The following is a 16,729-nucleotide window of genomic DNA, read 5'->3' as shown; positions in this document are numbered from 1 at the left end:
TTGCTGGCAGCATTGGAGACTTAGCCAGAGTTGACCAGCAGGCGACGACCCCGCGCGGGAAAGGCTCCCGTCCCTCCGGAAGGGGCAGATGACCTGGGGCTGGGGGGGGGGTAGGTGGGGGTGGTGGGGAGAGAAGAGGAGGGTCAGGAAAGAACGCAGGGGCCTATTCTGCCTTCAGCAGCTCTCTCCCAGCTCCCGGCTCTGACGCTGAGAGAGCAGAAGGAGCTCGGGATTAGGAACCGCCAGAATTCCTATTTCGAATTCTAGTGAGTCTAGAAACAAGAGCCTTTTTTTCTCTGAGCCTCAGTTTTCCTATTTGTAAAATCAAGGGTGGGCTCTAGGTGAAAGTCTCCTTTTCGCTCGATAATTCTAAATTTCTTTCCTTGGGTCGCGGGGAGGGGATGGCAGCACGGTCCAGGGAGTCGGCAGGTCTGTGCCTCTATTACTTAGCCCCCACCTCCCCTAAAGCCGGGAACGGAGGGTGGGGGTTTGAGGAAAGGAGGCGGGGCCACCTTCGTGTCCCCTCTGGCGGCCTAGAGTCGAGTGGCGATAGCCCAGCGTAAGACCAGGGACGGCCACCCCCCTTTCCTCCTCTCCGCCCCCTGCCATTGGCTCCAGGGAGAAGTTGACATCAAAGCCGCGGCCTTATATAAGCCAGACCCCGGTGGAGAGGCTGCAGAAGGGTTAAACAGGTCTCTGGGCATCGGCTTCCTCGCCCACGAAACAAGGAGGCAAGAAGGCGGCAGGCTGCAAGTCCCAGGACTCCCCCAAAGCCGGCGCCCTCGAGAGCGCGGTTTCCGAGCCTGCGGGTAGCCCCGGCAGTCCCTGGGGCGCATGGGGCGGCGCTAATCGTTCTGGCGGCGCAGGCCAGGGGCCGCTCCAACATGAACCTCGTGGGCAGCTACGCACATCATCACCATCATCATCATCACCATCACCACCCGCACCCCGCGCACCCCATGCTGCACGAGCCCTTCCTCTTCGGCCCGGCCTCGCGCTGTCACCAGGAGCGGCCCTACTTTCAGAGCTGGCTGCTGAGCCCAGCTGACGCTGCCCCGGACTTCCCCGCTGGGGGGCCACCGCCCACAGCCGCAGCAGCTGCCACCGCCTACGGCCCAGACGCCAGGCCCGGCCAGAGCCCCGGGCGGCTAGAGGCGCTCGGCGGCCGCCTGGGTCGACGGAAAGGCTCGGGACCCAAGAAGGAGCGGAGACGTACAGAGAGCATCAACAGCGCCTTTGCTGAGCTGCGCGAGTGCATCCCCAACGTGCCGGCAGACACCAAGCTTTCCAAGATCAAGACTCTGCGCCTGGCCACCAGCTACATCGCCTACCTGATGGACGTGCTGGCCAAGGACGCTCAGGCCGGCGACCCCGAGGCCTTCAAGGCTGAACTCAAGAAGGCCGACGGCGGCCGCGAGAGCAAGAGGAAAAGAGAGCTGGTGAGTTTCGGGCCCTGTGCGCTCCAGACAAGGGTGCTGGCGCAGAGAGCACCGGAAGGCGGTGCAAGGAGTGGAAGACTGTTGTGTGTGCGATTTTGAGAGACTTCGGGGAATTCTGAGATGGTCGCAGTGTGGGATTGTGTGCGTGGGGGCAGGTAGATTCACCATTAAATTTACTTGTAATTGGGTATAGTGTTTGTAAGATCAAGTGCAGATGGAATCTTAATCTTTTTGGAAGGAATCATAGAGCCCTCTTTAAGAATCCTTGGAAACTCCGGATCCTGAGAAAATGAACATAGCACAGTTTCATTTGCAATTGTTGAGGGTGGGTGTGTCGGGTCTGGATCCTTCCCTGGGCTGGGCTGGAAGCTAGGTTAAGAACGGCTGTAGGGGTTCATTAATTTGCCTGGGTGTGGATTTATGCGTATGCGCTCAGTTACTGTTTTCAAAGGGCCTCTGCTAAGGAGGCTATTCCTCCTCCATCATTATACAGATAGGGAAAATGAGGCCCAGAGTGGGACAGGACGTGAAGACTGCCTAACTGAGGAGCTGGGATAAAACTAGTCAGGTTTTTTACTTCCAGTCCAAAGAGCGTTCCACCGCTCCACCGCGGCGGGCTGATTCCAAGGGCGACGTCGGTGGCATTGTGTGTAAACGCCAAAGGCAAGAGCCACAAGACTCGCCCTCTTCTTTTGGCTTTGCGGATCGCTAGCCCCACTTGGCCTTTTTCGATTCTCTACTGCGAGGGTAATACTTTCTGGCCCTCAGTTCCGCTGGCCCAGGGCTACAAACCTCTGCGGAAGGTGGTTTACCCTCCACGAGATCGGTGAATGCGCTCAGGCCCGCACAGCGGTGGAGCGGGCTAGAAAGGCCGTCGGGTTTTATCTGCCTCGCGGGGGCGGAGGTAAGCTAGGGAAAGCTCACCCAGAGAGGCCGGGAAGGACAGATGGGCATCGAGTCTTTAAACCGCCTCCCTGGGCTAGCAGAGGTGCGGGCCCGGTTGGCGTCTCGGTAGAAGTAATTACTGGGCGATCCCGACCTCCCGCAAGTCGCCGCCTCCTAAGAGCAATAGCCAGGTTCCTGCTAGGAGAGCGGGGGAGGAGGATGCTGGGCCTGGCCTACTCCATCCGACTTTCGCCTAGCGGTGTGAGGCCCCCCACCGCCGGCTGGAGGGGGCCCAAACCTGTCTCCAAGGCTCAGGCGCTAAACTAGGTTGGAAAGTCAGTGGGAAGTGCGTGATGCAGCAGATCTGCCTGACAGAAAACTAGTGATTCCACCCAGCCCTGTCCCCACTCCAGCAGCCACCCCAGGTCGCTCTCCAGTGCCTTAAAGCCAAATCTTTGAGAGTTAGTTTTACTAGGCGCGGAGAATTCTCCTTACCAAACTTCCCGCTGCTGTCCTGCCCATCCCGGGTCCTGGGAATTTGGCGCATAAGGGCAAATTTATGAGTCTGTTTGCATATTTTGCAAACAGAAATCCGTCACTTATTTAAAGGCGCCCAGTTACTGCTCCCAGCACCTCCCCCCACCCCTCACCCAACTTCACGCCTGGGTGATCGGAGCGGAAAATTTTAAACCTGTCTCTCTCGCCTCTTTTCTTGTGTATGTTCTCTGGCAGCAGCAGCAGCACGAAGGCTTTCCTCCTGCTCTGGGCCCAGGCGAGAAGAGGATTAAAGGGCGCACCGGCTGGCCGCAGCAAGTGTGGGCGCTGGAGTTAAACCAGTGAGCCGAGGCCCGCGCCAAGGACCCGGCCACGGCTGGTCGACCCTGGAGCCGGGGAGGAAAGGAAGGTAGCGGCGACTGCCAGACTCTGGGTCCCAGCGGCTTGTGGGGACGCAACCCGCTGAGCCTCTGCTGCGCTGGCATGTCGCTGGCTGCAACTACATACTTGGATCGCACGTGCAATGTCATTTGAAATCGTTTTTAATACATAAAGAGAAAGAGAAATATATATATACCCGCTTCCCTAACCAAGAGGGCCACCCTTGAAGGCACCATGCAGGAGGGAGGGATGGCGAGACCGAAGCACGCGAAGATGCATCCCTCTGACCCATGTGGGGCGAATTTAAAATCCTCAAGGCCAGCCGCACCCCGCTGTTTGGCTCTCTTTCTCTCTCGTCTCCCTCTCTGCTTTGCCTCAAAACTCTCGGGCCCCTTCTTCCCTTATTAAAAGGCAATAAGAGGAATCAATAGTTTCTGCCCTGGAAAGAGAATCAAACGCAAGAAGGGGGGAGGCCGCCTTTTTTTTGTTGTTGTTCTCCCTCAAACTGGTGTTTTTATTTTGTTTTTGTCTCTGCACTTCCTACTTAGTTCCAAGGGAAACGCTTTTTTTTCTTTTTTCTTTTGTAAATAAAAACTTTCCCCCTTGTTGGAAAGTTTTTATGTATTTAAACTACCTATCGTGCCTGCTGCGCTCAGGTGTTTGTTTATCGCCCCGTCCCTACCCTATTTCTACCTCAAATCTGTATGACCACTCACTGCCCCTCCCTTGATCAAAGCAGCATCTATGCTCTTGACTAATAAAATGTTTTCTGAAATCGGAGGAAGCCTGTATCATGTCTCCTGCTGGGCTCTTGCCCCACTGCATGGTCTCTGCCAGGTGGAGAGCCTAGTATTCCTGCTTCTCCTTTTGTGATAAGCAGCAAATCAAACTGCAAACCGAGTAAAGGGAAGGAGATGGATAAAGGACATATTCCTGGAACGAAAAGCAAAGTTATCCTTTGTCTAAAACGACGACACAGGGTAACTCGAGTGAACCCAGAGAAATGAAAACTGGAAACGCGTTAGACGCACAGAAGACGGGCGGAGGGTTTTCGTGGGTTTCTATGCGCGTTTGTGCGGGAGTTAGTATGCGCCCTGGCTTCTGCTGATAATGGTTTGGTGGGGTTATTGGGAAGGGAAAGGGGCACAGAAGAACCTCATCCCGAGGACCGTGTAGCTGGGAAAGAGAGATTTGCTCAGGAATAGGTTCACGTATGTGAAATTCTGAACATATGCCAGTACGAATAGGTGTACGAGTAACAGTGCTGGAGCTCAAACATGGCAGCGTGGGGGGATTCGATACATCGTTGGAACTATTATTATTTTAGACATGAGTAAAATAAGTTCATGAGAATGTATGGTCAAATTGAGGCATTTAGATTTCTCTCCAGCAACAGAACTTTCAACAAATATTTGTGAGAACGTATGGATTTGTGCAAAGGTTGGGGGTGGGTAGGTGCGCGGGATAATTTGGGCACTTGTGCAGGAGCGCCAGTCCCCGTGCCCTCACGTGCGCACATATGGATGGGGGTGTACAGATTCGGGTGCATTTGCTGAGGCGCGCGGTGCTTGCTGGACTAAACCGAAGTGGGCAAAAGCAGGCTTTTAAGTGTCCCTGAATAATACTATACAGACAACTAGATTTGTGCGCAATTGTGCGCTAGGCACTATGCTAAGCGCTTTTATGTGTCTGAACGGCTCCGGCGATTGCCCGAGAGCACGTACATTTTGCAGGGCTTGTATTGGTCTCCCGCGCTCACTACGAGGGAGGCGGGAAGGCTCGCGCGCTGGTCCCTTGGCCCTTTTCGAGTTCCGCGCCTCAGGAACCTGAGCCCTCAGTCTGGGCAGAGAATGGACACCCCGGGTAGCTTCGGGGCAGGGCCTTGCGGGGAACCAGGCGTGCCGCACCCGCCCTGTCCCGGTATCGGGGTGAATATGTGGCTCCATTAGTCTGGGCTGTAAACACCGTGGCAGGGGCTGAGCAGGCACGCGGGCCTTTCCAGAGGTGAAAGAGTTAATAAAAGGTGTTTTATGGGCACAGAGAAATGGTGGGGGAAGTGTGAGCTTCTTTCTACTCCCACCCCCCTACTTTCTTCTTTTTTTCCTTTCACCACCCGCTGCCAGATCAAACAGGCCGGCGATTTAACTAGGGCAACACCTCGCGGTAATGAGCGGTCCCAGTGCACCCCTCCCCGGCCTTGGTTCCCGGCCCGAGGCCCCAAGGCCCCCAGGGAGGAACGGAAAAAAAAATCGAGTTTGCTTCCCCCCCCCCCCCCGCCCCCCGCTTCTCCTTCCAAGACCTGGGAAACCAGGTAGAAATCCTGGCCCGCACGAGGAAACTGAGACTCACGGGAATTAAGCCAGTTCATCGAGGTCCCAAAGCGCTTAGGGAATCATATCTAGATTCGCATCCAGGACTCAAGCTTTGTTCACAGACAAGCCACCGACTACCACAAGGCGCAGATCCTGCGACTATTTTTAGCACAGTGAAGTATTTAAGGCACGGGAAGAATGCGCACCCAGGTCCTGCTTCCTTATAGCCCTGACCAGTGAAAGGGGTGGGGGTACCGCCCTCGGCAGCCAGAGCGAAGTCTGGCACAACTAGGCCTCTTCAGAAAACCCCATCGGCCGGCCGGGCCTAAGCACTCTTTGGAAAGAAAAGGGTGGGGCCACACTATCAGTCCCAGTCCTGTTCAGTTCCAGTCTCAGACTCCCGAACCTGGAGCTGAGGCTGCGGGCAGGTGCCTGTTTGGGGTTCCCCTGGATATCCTTCCACCTTCCCCAGGTCAACGGCAGTGAACACCGCAGCTACACTTCCATCCCTCACTCCACAAACGAAAAAGCCTAGCGCCCACGAGAGGGGCCGAGTTCCCCCAGGTTTCACAGCGAATTTGTGGCCCAGGATCTCCAGACTCCAGGTCCAGTGCTCTTCCCAATGCCTGTGGGGTCTCAAAAGCACGTCCTTCTTTGAAAATATCAAGGTCCCCTCCTGCCTTTGAAAATATCTTTAGAGCCAGGCGTTTGTTTTCTTATTTTCTAGGAAAGTTTCAACGCGGTTTGTCAGAAACTTCAACCCAGCTGTGGCAGAAACAGTGCCATTTTTACTCTTTTTTGAAATTAAAGGCATATATATATATATATATATATATATATATATATATATATATATATTAATCTAGGGGAAAAATGGAATGGTCAAAGACTTCAACAGAAGTGAATTCAGAAATTTATCTGTAAGGAAATACTGATGTTACAAAGATTTAAACTTACAGGGCTATTTTACTGAAGAGTGAAAAATAGAAAAGGACTCAGATGTCCTATAATGAACAGGACCGGCTACATAAATTCATTAGTATAGTGGATTACTCTGCAGCCACTAGGACAAAAATGTAGAGATTGACCTGAAAATTGTTCAAGATCTATTAAGTGTGTGGGAGGGGTGGGGTGGGAGGGGGGAGCAGGGATCCCAGGTAACTAAACACTGTCCATTGTGACCCACTTTATGTAAAGACAAAACAAAAACCATAAAAATAAAAATCATTCATTATGAAAAAGTAGAAGAATATATATCAAAACATTTACACTCTACCTCTGACTTGTAGAAATAAGGATCATTTTAACTTTTCCTTTTGCTTACCTGTATTTTTTGTAAAAATTTAAAAACAAGTATTACTTCTGCAACTAAAATTAAGCTGCAACTTCCTTCTAATTTCTCCTGCTGCCAGTGTACTTTCAGTATACCATTTATTCAACATACACTTATTGGGTGCCCCCCATGTGCTAGGCACTGTGGATACAAATATAATTGCTCAGAAAGAGTCTTAAGAAGGGTCGTCAATTAATATACAACAGTACATGTTTGCCTCGAAAAGTTTTTTATTCCCCCCACACAGCAAATATAAACTTTTTACTTTTAAAACCTGTAGTTGCATGAAATAATCATAATAACAGCAACAGGTAAAGTTTATTCAGGAAACTTCTGAAATCCTTAACATGCAGTATTTCATTTAAGCCTCCCAAGTATTCTGTGAGGTCAGTACTGAGCCTGCCGAGGCTCAGAGAGTTAAAGGGTTTTGTCCAAGGTCGCAGAGATAGTAAAGGGCGAGTTGGTCTGACTCCAGAGACCAGGCTTTCCCCTACATTTCGGAGCACCTCCAAGGTATGTGTGTGCATTTGTGTGCGTGCACGTGTGCGTACGTGCCCAAGTACAGCCTGTCATGGTTTGGTCTTCCTTGATCCCCAAGGGAATGTAGAGAAGGAAGAGATTTTGCGAAAAGATCCGAGATTTTTAGTCCAGACTTCTCTTGGAATTCTCTTCCCTAAAAACTGGCTCGGGGTGGATCCCATCTATAAAAAGAGGAAGATTCTTCCCTGACTGTAATACTCTGATTCTACAATCTACTTTCCGCAGAAGCACTCAGCGTGTTATTCTTTGCAGCAGCCTCTGGTGTTTGCATAACGCATTCACCTTTTCTTTGCGCTTTCACTTCTGTAAGCACATTTCTCTCTCCACAAACTAGAAGGAAGTCAGGGCAAGCATTATGCTCCCCATGGACAGATGAGGAAATGAAGGACCAGAGAGGTGAAGTGACCAGCTCAGGGTCACACAGCTGGTGGGAGGTCAAGCTGGGATTAGAAGGCAAGTCTGCAGGTTTCAGGTCTTGGGCTCTCCTGGAAAAGGCTCTGGATCCCTCCTTTCTAGGCAGCCAACAGTTAAGCTATGGTCTCGCTAAATCTTCATAAAAGAAACGAAACCAAGGAATCAGCCAGTCTCATTTTAAAATGAAAAGTGACTGTGAAGAAAAAAATATGCACGCTCTAAACTGTCTGAAACCAGCCTCCTGATTTAAACCCAATTGGTTTGAAGAAAAAAAAAATTTTTTTTCAGCTGCGAGAGTTTTTACAGCTGAGCTCTCTCACACCCATAAAAAACAAGGTTTATATGGGAAATGGTGAAAGACTCTTAACTATAATACATAGCGTCTAATGTAAGCAGACATAGACACTACATAAAGCTCCTACAAATGTTATTAAAACAAACAGAAATACACATTTATCCCCAAAGAATGGACAACGGAAGGCATTGGGGCCGATGTTCACTGAAATGTTCAAAGAATCCCGTAACACTGAGACCTCAGTGACCCTTACTCACCATCCAAATATTTCCCTCATTTTGTAGAAGGGGAAACTGAGTCCCACAGGAGGGAGGGACTTACCCAAGGTCACATGGTATGACTGAACACCTACTACAGTACATCTAGAACAGGGGATAGAACAATATGTTTGCTAGGAGACCCTGGGCAAGTTACTGAACATATCAGAGCCTCAGTTTCCTCATCTACAAAATGGGAGAGGTCATTGCCTCAACTTCCTGGGGTTTGTGAGGGTCAAATAAGATAAAAACCACTTGGCATGTTGTCTGTGGTAGAGCTATTTTTATTTTTTTATTTAATCCTCACAACAGCCTTGTGAGGCATCAGGGATTTATCTTGGTATGTTTGTTGGCTTGTTTTGGAAAAGGAGGACATACTTCTGAAACGGAAAATTTTCAGTGACTTCCCCAAGGCACACACACACAATCCCCCAGTGAGTGGATTGCTAGTTCAAAGACCTTCCATTCCACATTGTTAAGGTAAACCCAGGGGTAGGCAAGGTGCAGCAGTTGAATTTTTGAAACTATCTAAGGCAGTTCTGTCCAGGAAGCATATAAAGTAAGCCACAAATGTGAACCATGTGTGTAATTAAACATTTTCTTGTAGCCACATTAAAAATGAATCAAGAATCAAGCGAGGCTAGTTTTAATTATATATTTTATTTAACCCAATATAGCCAAAGGAGCCCTGGTGGTACAATGGTTAAATTGCTCGGCTGCTAACCGAGGGTGGTTCGAACCCACCAGCAGCTTTGTGGGAGAAAAGACTTGGCGTTCGAAGATTAAACCCATCGCCATTGAGTTGATTCTGACTTATAGCAACCTGTAAAGATTACAGCCTAGGAAACTGTATGGGGCACTTCTACTCTGTCCTATAAGGTTACTGTGAGCCAAAATCGACTTGATGGCATACTATAGCCCAAATATGATGTCAATATGTAATGAATAGAAAATTATTAATAATGTATTTTACATTATTTTTTCATATTAAGTTTCCAAAATTTGGGATGCACTTTATGCTTACAGCACGTCTCATATTGGAGCACATTTCCTCTACAGTATTCATTCAATTGCCACACAGGGGTAGTGGCTACTACATTGGTCAACGCCCGTCTAAAAAGTTCACGTAGCAGGAATGTTAAACACAAGACTTCAGTTAATCATATCAATAAATAATGAGAAGCACCACTCACTGAGCACTTGCGGGGTACCAAACGGCAAAGTTCACCATGCATAGGCTCATTTACTCCTGCTAACAGCCATAGGGAAACCGTGGTGGCATAGTGGTTAAGTGCTACTGCTGCTAACCAAAGGGTCGGCAGTTCAAATCTGCCAGGCGCTCCTTGGAAACTCTATGGTACAGTTCTACTCTGTCCTATAGGGTCGCTATGAGTCGGAGTTGACTCGACGGTACTGGGTTTGGTTTTTTGGGTTTAACAGCCATAGAGGGCAAGTCATGGATCTATGGTCACATAACTATTAAGTGCCAGGGCTGAAATGCCGGCCCACACCCCTCTGACTCCTGAACCTACAATTTTAGCTACTGAGTTCCATGAAGGAGCCCTGGTGGCACAGGGGGGGTTAAGAGCATGACTGCTAACCAAAAGGTCGGCAGTTGGAATCCACCAGCCGCTCCTTGGAAACCCTATGGGGCTGCTCTACTTTTTCGTATAGGGTCACTATGAATCAGAATCTACTTGACAGCAATGGATTTTTTGAGTCCCATGACTCCCAGAGACATCAGCGGGGCTGCAGTTGGGCAGTGAGACGTGGAGTGTCTCAGAGGGGGTCTCAGACTGGGTGGGAGGTTCTAGATCCAAGTCTATTATGAGTCATGTGACCTTGGACCAACAATCCCTTTTGGCCCCAGTGTTTTAAACTCTAAAATGGGCTAACAATACCTTTCTTCACCTCCAGAGAATTCTGATTATGCTGAAACAGAAAAAGGTTTTTAAAAATGTTTTGAATAGCACAAGAGACCTGGCCGAAGTCTAGAGAGACTTCGGGACAGACCTCCAGGCCTGAGTTAGCACCACTGTACCCACAACAAGGTTAGGTGAGCTGTGTGGCATTGGGTAGATTTCCTAATCTCTCTGAACCCCTGGAGCCCTCTTCTGTAAAAGGGAAAAGAAATAGCTCATAGAGATGTTGTGAGGATTGAATAAACATTCAATAATGATTGGAAAGCTCTTAGCACAGCGCCTGATAGGCAGGTGGTAAATGAGAGCTATTATTACTGTAGTTGTTAGTGATGGGGGTGGGCTGCTTGTTGGGGTTGGGCTGCTAGGCCTGACTCAGAAGCAACAAGGAATGGCAGGGCAGTCCCTGACACGGCTCTTGGCTTAGGGTAGTATTTTGGCAGTTTGACAGTGGGTCCGTGGGAGTGTATGTCGGAGTATGGTGGTCAAGAGGAGGGGTTCAGCCTGCTGTGTGACCTTGGACACTTCCTTGTTCCCACTGGACCTTAGTGTCATCTGTAAAATGAGAAGGTAAGACCAGAGATCTTTGACCATCTAGGACTTTTACAGTGTATGAATCAAAGCATTCACCCAACTCAGCATCTCTGAGGGAGGCAGAAATTACCTCAGCCAGGGGCTGCCACCAACTGGGGGGAGGGTGCCACCTGGTGGACACACTGCCTCCTCTGCCCTCATCTGCAGAGGGAGCAGCGAGGACCCAGGCTTACCTCTCTCTGCAGGCTGAGCCCAGGGCCCCAGGGCTCCCTTTCTCTTGGCCAAGGATGGGAGCATGATCCCCAAAGGGAGGCAGTGCCTGGGAGCAGAGAGGAGACCCAGCAAGTTCATGGAGCCAGGTATCCTGGGAGGGAGGCTAACTCCCGAGGGAAGCTGAGATTTTGTAATCCAAGATCTCTGAAGCCTTCTTCCCTAAAGCCACCTTGAGGGCAGGGGTCTGTGTGTTCCTACCATGAAGAGCCTCAGTGATGCGGAATTATGTAATCTGGATAGTGAAAGGTTCCTTCCTGCAAACATTCACACTTTTTTTCCTCCAAGCTATTTTGGTCATGAAGTCTAAAATGCATCACACTTTTTTTTTTTTTCCTGTTTCTTTGAATAGGCACTACTGAACAAAACATAATCGTATCTTGGTAATTCAAAATCCTGCCACTATTGCACTGGGCTAAAGGAGTTCCTGGGTAGTGAAAACAGTTGAAGTGTTCAGCTGCTAATCAAAAGGTTGGAGGTTTGAGTCTATCCACAGGTGCCTCAGAAGAAAGGCCTGGTGACCTATTTCCAGAAAATCAGCCATTGAAAAACCCTACTCCTCTGAAACACATGGGGTTTCCAGGAGTTAGAATTGACTCCATGGCAACTGGTTTAATGGAATGCAGAGGGCTGTTTTCCCCTGCACTAAATACCCCGGACCGCTGGGATCCTGAGCTCCTCTAACAGCTTCCACTATGCTTTCATCTCCCCTACACTGCCAAGGCCTCACTTCTCTCTGTGGTAGAAGGTCCATGGTGCACTAAGGAGTCAGACTGACATGTGTCCAAATCCTGGCTCACCATGAGACCCTAGGTAAGCCACCTAACTTCTCCAAGACTCAGTTTCTCCATCTGAGCATTAGGGATATAATACCTTCTTTACAGGCTTGTAAGAGGACTATGACCATATATATAAATCTCCTAACATAGTGCCTTGCACCTAGTAGGTGCCTCACAAATGATAGCTATTATTTCTGTAGATGTGCCATTCCTGACCACCTTTTCACATTTAGCTTTGGAAACAGTGAGGTTTTCTATAGAAATATGAATAATAGTCCTTGAAAATGATGACATTAGCAACCAGAAATAAAACACCCTTAGTTGAAGATGGTGGCACCTCTTTGGAACTCTTTAAATGGACTCAGCCAAGTTCAACTTCATCTAGTTTAGATAAACCTCAGTAGCAGGCTGGGGTCTTGTCAGTAATTTCTTCCCTCGGTCCTCATGCTTGGAGCTTCGATATGCTTTGTTAGATACAATTCTGTCTTCTGGTAGTTCCTGACCCCTGCTGACCCCTCCCAGCCCAGCTGACTGGAATGCTCTCCCTGAGGCCTGGTCCATTCCTGCATCCCATCGTTCAAGCGGACTCCTCAGAGGGTCTGGGTGGGCACAGGTGCCCTCCCACTGCTCACTTAGCAGAGTCCAATGTCGCTGGTGGCCATGAGCCCTCAGGAAGTCTCATTAGCTGCCCTAGCTTAATTAAACTCATTGCATTTGCTAAGCCTCATTGGCTTCTCTAAGACTTCAAGAACCCAGTATGCACTGCTCCTTCGTCAGAAGTGAGTTGGCACTGGGCCCTGAGCAGTCTTCACACATCCTAGGATGTTAGTCAGCAATGACTACTATATACTCCATCTGAGTTTTAACTCCTCTAAAATTCCGAGCTCCTGGAGGACAGAGTTCATTTCTCGATTCACCAAGCCACTTGGCATATAGCAGACACACAGTTTCTTGATTACATTTCATTGCTTTGTTTGAAGCAGGTTTGATGACTCCAAAGTCTAAGCTCCTCATTCTGGTATCTGAGGCTTTCTGTTCTTCATTCGCCATCATCTCAGTGTTCTTCCACCACCTGCACTTCTCCTCACCCTCATCTCCTATTAAACCGTCCATTTCTTCCAGGAGCCTCTTCTTCCAGGAAGTCCCCTTGATTTTCAGAAAGCCTTTCGTTCGTGACTATTTCTTCCTTACTCTGAATCATATATATACAGATACAGTGTGGATATATATGGAGGATAGCTAAATTGAGGTTTTGCTATGTCTGTAGGTATGACCATAGTCACAGATACAGGTATGAGTGTGTATGTGTGTAAATATACATATATAGCATTTCTAAGCTTATACCATGAACATCTTTCTATGCCATTAAATGTTATTTTACAATTATGACATATGTGTAACACTTTTAAAACCAGTCTCTTATTATTTGACACAGATTGTTCACAGCTCTTCATGGTTCTGAACAGTGGACTCAGGTCAGATAGAGCTGTGTTTGACTCTCATCCCCACCACTTCCTCATGGCTTTGGACAAATCATTTCACCTTTCTAAACTTTTGTTTCCTCACTGATAAAGTAAGAATAATACTAGTACCCATCTCATAGGGTCGTTAAGGCATATAAAATGCTTAACATTGGGACTGTCACACAGTAAGTGCTCAGGGAAAAAAATGTATGGATCTGGAAGATGGCAGATGAAGATTTGCTTTGGCTTCCCCACTGACCAGTGTGTGACCTTGTGATATTGCTGTTTGCAGTGTGTGACAAGGACCCATGGAGACAAAGGGTGACAGCCGTTTCCAACAGTTAAGTGTTGCCCAAATTTAAGATTGCATATTGCTGTTGAGGGCCAGTGGTAGAATTTTCATCTTCCAGGCGGGAGACCTAAGTTTGATTCCCAGCCAAGGAACCTCATGTAGATCCAGCCACCACCCGTCTGTCAGTGGAGGCTTGCATGTTGCTATGATGCTGAACAGGCTTCAGCAGAGCTTCAGACTAAACCCTAGTGATCTCTTTCAGAAAAATCAGCCAATGAAAACCCTATGGACCACAATGGTCTGATCCCATTGTGTATGGGCTTGCCATGGGTCGGAGGCCGAAATGATGGCAGCTAACAACAAAAACAACATCATTGTTGCTTTTACTTCTCTCTCTCTCTTGTTTCTCTACAGTTTCCAGGCATATGTCACTTAAAATAGGCAGGCAGAAAATAAGTACTGTGAGGGCACTTCAAAGATTGCTTTGCTCTTTTACAGTTTTGGTGAAAATGATTCATGCCCATTGTAAACAGTTGAGATAATTCCAAAACTGCACGAAGGAGAAAGCAGAATTCAGTCCAAATCCCACCAACCACGGGTAATCACAGTTGGCATCATGATGGAGGCCTTTTTACTTGACACCCCTGTGGTGCCAGAGCAGGGCAGGGCAGGGCAGACTTGATCTGTTTAATAAATGTCTGTTAACCTCCACTGGATAGGCTTGTTAACAGTGGCATGCTCCAGTTTTGTCCCTCTTGGCCATTCTCTGACATTTTCATTAACCCCATTAAATCACGCAGGTGCCTTTACACCTCCTGGGGTTGTTAATCTCTGTTCAGCTCTGGTAAGTTTAAACCTGGCTAGAAGGTTTTTTTAGAAGGTTAGATGTACCTTGTTAACCTCCATTAACCAAAACACCCCGCCGCCGTTGAGTCGATTCCGACTCATAGCAACCCTATAGGACAGAGTAGAACTGCCGCATAGGATCTCCTAGGTTGTAGTCTTTATGGGAGTGGACTGCCACATCTTTCTCCTGTGAAGCGGCTGGTGGGTTTGAACCACCGACCTTTCAGTTAGCAGCCGAATGCTTTAACCATGGCACCACTAGGGCTCCTTCTAACCTCCATTAAACCCTATTATGTTTCCTAATTAGAATCTTAGTGATTTAGGAATCCCCCATTGAAGCTTAGTAAATCTAGTTGACCAGGACAAGGGTAAGCCCTGCTTCAAAGCCAGGCATTTCTGAGTCGACGGTGGGGTTGACAACAGCATGCCTAGGGCCAGACGAACCTTGGATCCAATCCCAGGTGTGCCGCTAGCTCTCCTTGTTACTTGGGCAAGTTTTTTGCCTCTCTGAGTCTGCATTTACACCTCTATAAATTGAAGTTAATAACAGTTCCTACTTTATATGATTATAGTGAGATTAGATGAATTAATGCATCTAAAACTATTAGCATGTTGTCTGGCATGAACTTTGCGCTTGATAGCTATTATTATTTCTGGAAGTAGGAGATACTTACAAACTGAAAACAACTGCTAGGTAAATGGAAAAGATTCAATTCCAGGCATTTATAGCGTCCTCCTACATGCCAGGCACCATGCTAGAAACTGCAGATTATTTTCACACTGGTTTTACCTGGACATAAAATCATTCATGGAATGATTGATCTGTATAATGTCTTTGTGGCTGTGTATGCCACTGAATTGCTCAGGCTCTGGCATATCTGACCTTGAACACGGCTACTTTTCCTCCCTGGCTTTTAGGATGTTAGACTCAGAGGTTCCTAAACACAGAAAAAAAAACACAGATGTGCATAAAATTACCTGGGGCTTTTGTCAAGATGCAGCTTCCTGGGCCCCGCTGGAGGAAAGAGTCTTATTTAGGAGCTCACACGGGGAACTTTTAGTAGGTATTTCGGATGAGGCTGAAGCTGCTCATTTCTGGACTGGGACTTGGAACCCCCTGGGTCAGTTTAGTGCTTCTCAAATCTTAGTGAGCTTAAATCTCATCTGGAAGAATTCAAAGTTAAAATTCATATTCTTGGGATTCACCCTGGGAGATTCTCATTCTGAGAGTCTAAGAGGGAGCCCAGGCAATGGCGTTGTTAATGGGGTTCTTATGAGGTTCTATGGGAGTGGGTGGCAAGTACCACACTTTGAAAAACACTGGACCTCAGATGATCTGATATTTGATAGTCTAAAGGCCTATGTTGAAAAAAAAAAAAAAAGGAGTCTGGTTCCTGCTGAATCTTCTGCTCTAAAGCTACATTAAGATGTGGGTTCATCCTTCCACCAAAACCAATGTCTGTGGATCCTTAAGGAATGTCTACTGCAGCAAGGGTCAGTCAGTTTGGGGGAAGCTTGGGGATAAAGCACCTCTTTGGGGTTCAGTGTATGAGGGGTCAAAGGATGGCTGGGACACCTTCAGTGGTTAGATATAAAAGAATGTGATAAACCAAAAAACAAAAAACACCAAACCCAGTGCCAGAGGAGTGGAAATAACTATGTTGTAGCTCAAATGAAGAGAACATGTATGAAAGTTGGAACTTCCCTTGCTTTCTAAAGGAAATCAACCCAGGCAGCCTTTAAGTGAGGAGCTCAAGTTCAGATGGTGTCCTTCAGCTATAATCCTGGGGCTCCTGGTGAGATCCAGTGTCCCCCCCACCCCCAATGCCTCACGAAAAGCCACCGTCCACACTGTTTACAGGGGAGTGGAATGAGAAGATGAGGATGGAGGTAGGGAGAGGGCCTGCACTTTTTAAACTTCTGTGCTATTTACAGTTTTAGAGTTGGCATGTATTACTACTCCTATTTAACTAATCCAATAAAGGAAAATATTCACTGCATTTCTTCCCTTTCATTTGGCTGAGGAAGAGGTGTGGCAAAGTGGCAGTAGTGACACATATGACACGAAGACCTGAGTCTGAGGCGTCTTCTGCTCCTTGTCGAGCAGTGTGAGGCCGGGTAGGGGCTTCACGGCTCTAGGCCTGAGGGACCTCCATCAATATAACTCTGTCATACAGCTCTCGAAAAGCAGTGTGCCCATGGGGACCTTGTTAAAATGCAGATTCTGATTCCATAGATGACGTGTAAGAGAGTGGGGCCGAGATTCTGTATTTCA

At 48.1% G+C, this 16,729-nt stretch overlaps 1 protein-coding gene across 1 annotated transcript; it reads left to right on the top strand.

Annotated features, from left to right (window-relative positions):
- Positions 1-884: 884 nt before the first annotated feature.
- HAND1 (heart and neural crest derivatives expressed 1) lies at positions 885-3,164 on the top strand. Its single transcript, XM_049874184.1, has 2 exons — positions 885-1,439; positions 3,060-3,164. The coding sequence occupies exons 1-2, from the start codon at positions 885-887 to the stop codon at positions 3,162-3,164; spliced, it is 660 nt and encodes a 219-aa protein (XP_049730141.1).
- The last annotated feature ends 13,565 nt before the right edge of the window (positions 3,165-16,729 follow it).

The sequence above is a fragment of the Elephas maximus genome, chromosome 2 (genome assembly GCF_024166365.1).
Source record: "Elephas maximus indicus isolate mEleMax1 chromosome 2, mEleMax1 primary haplotype, whole genome shotgun sequence".
Lineage (NCBI taxonomy): Eukaryota > Metazoa > Chordata > Mammalia > Proboscidea > Elephantidae > Elephas > Elephas maximus.
The sequence above is the reverse complement of the archived record's forward strand: the minus strand, read 5'-3'. Positions and strand labels throughout refer to the sequence as shown.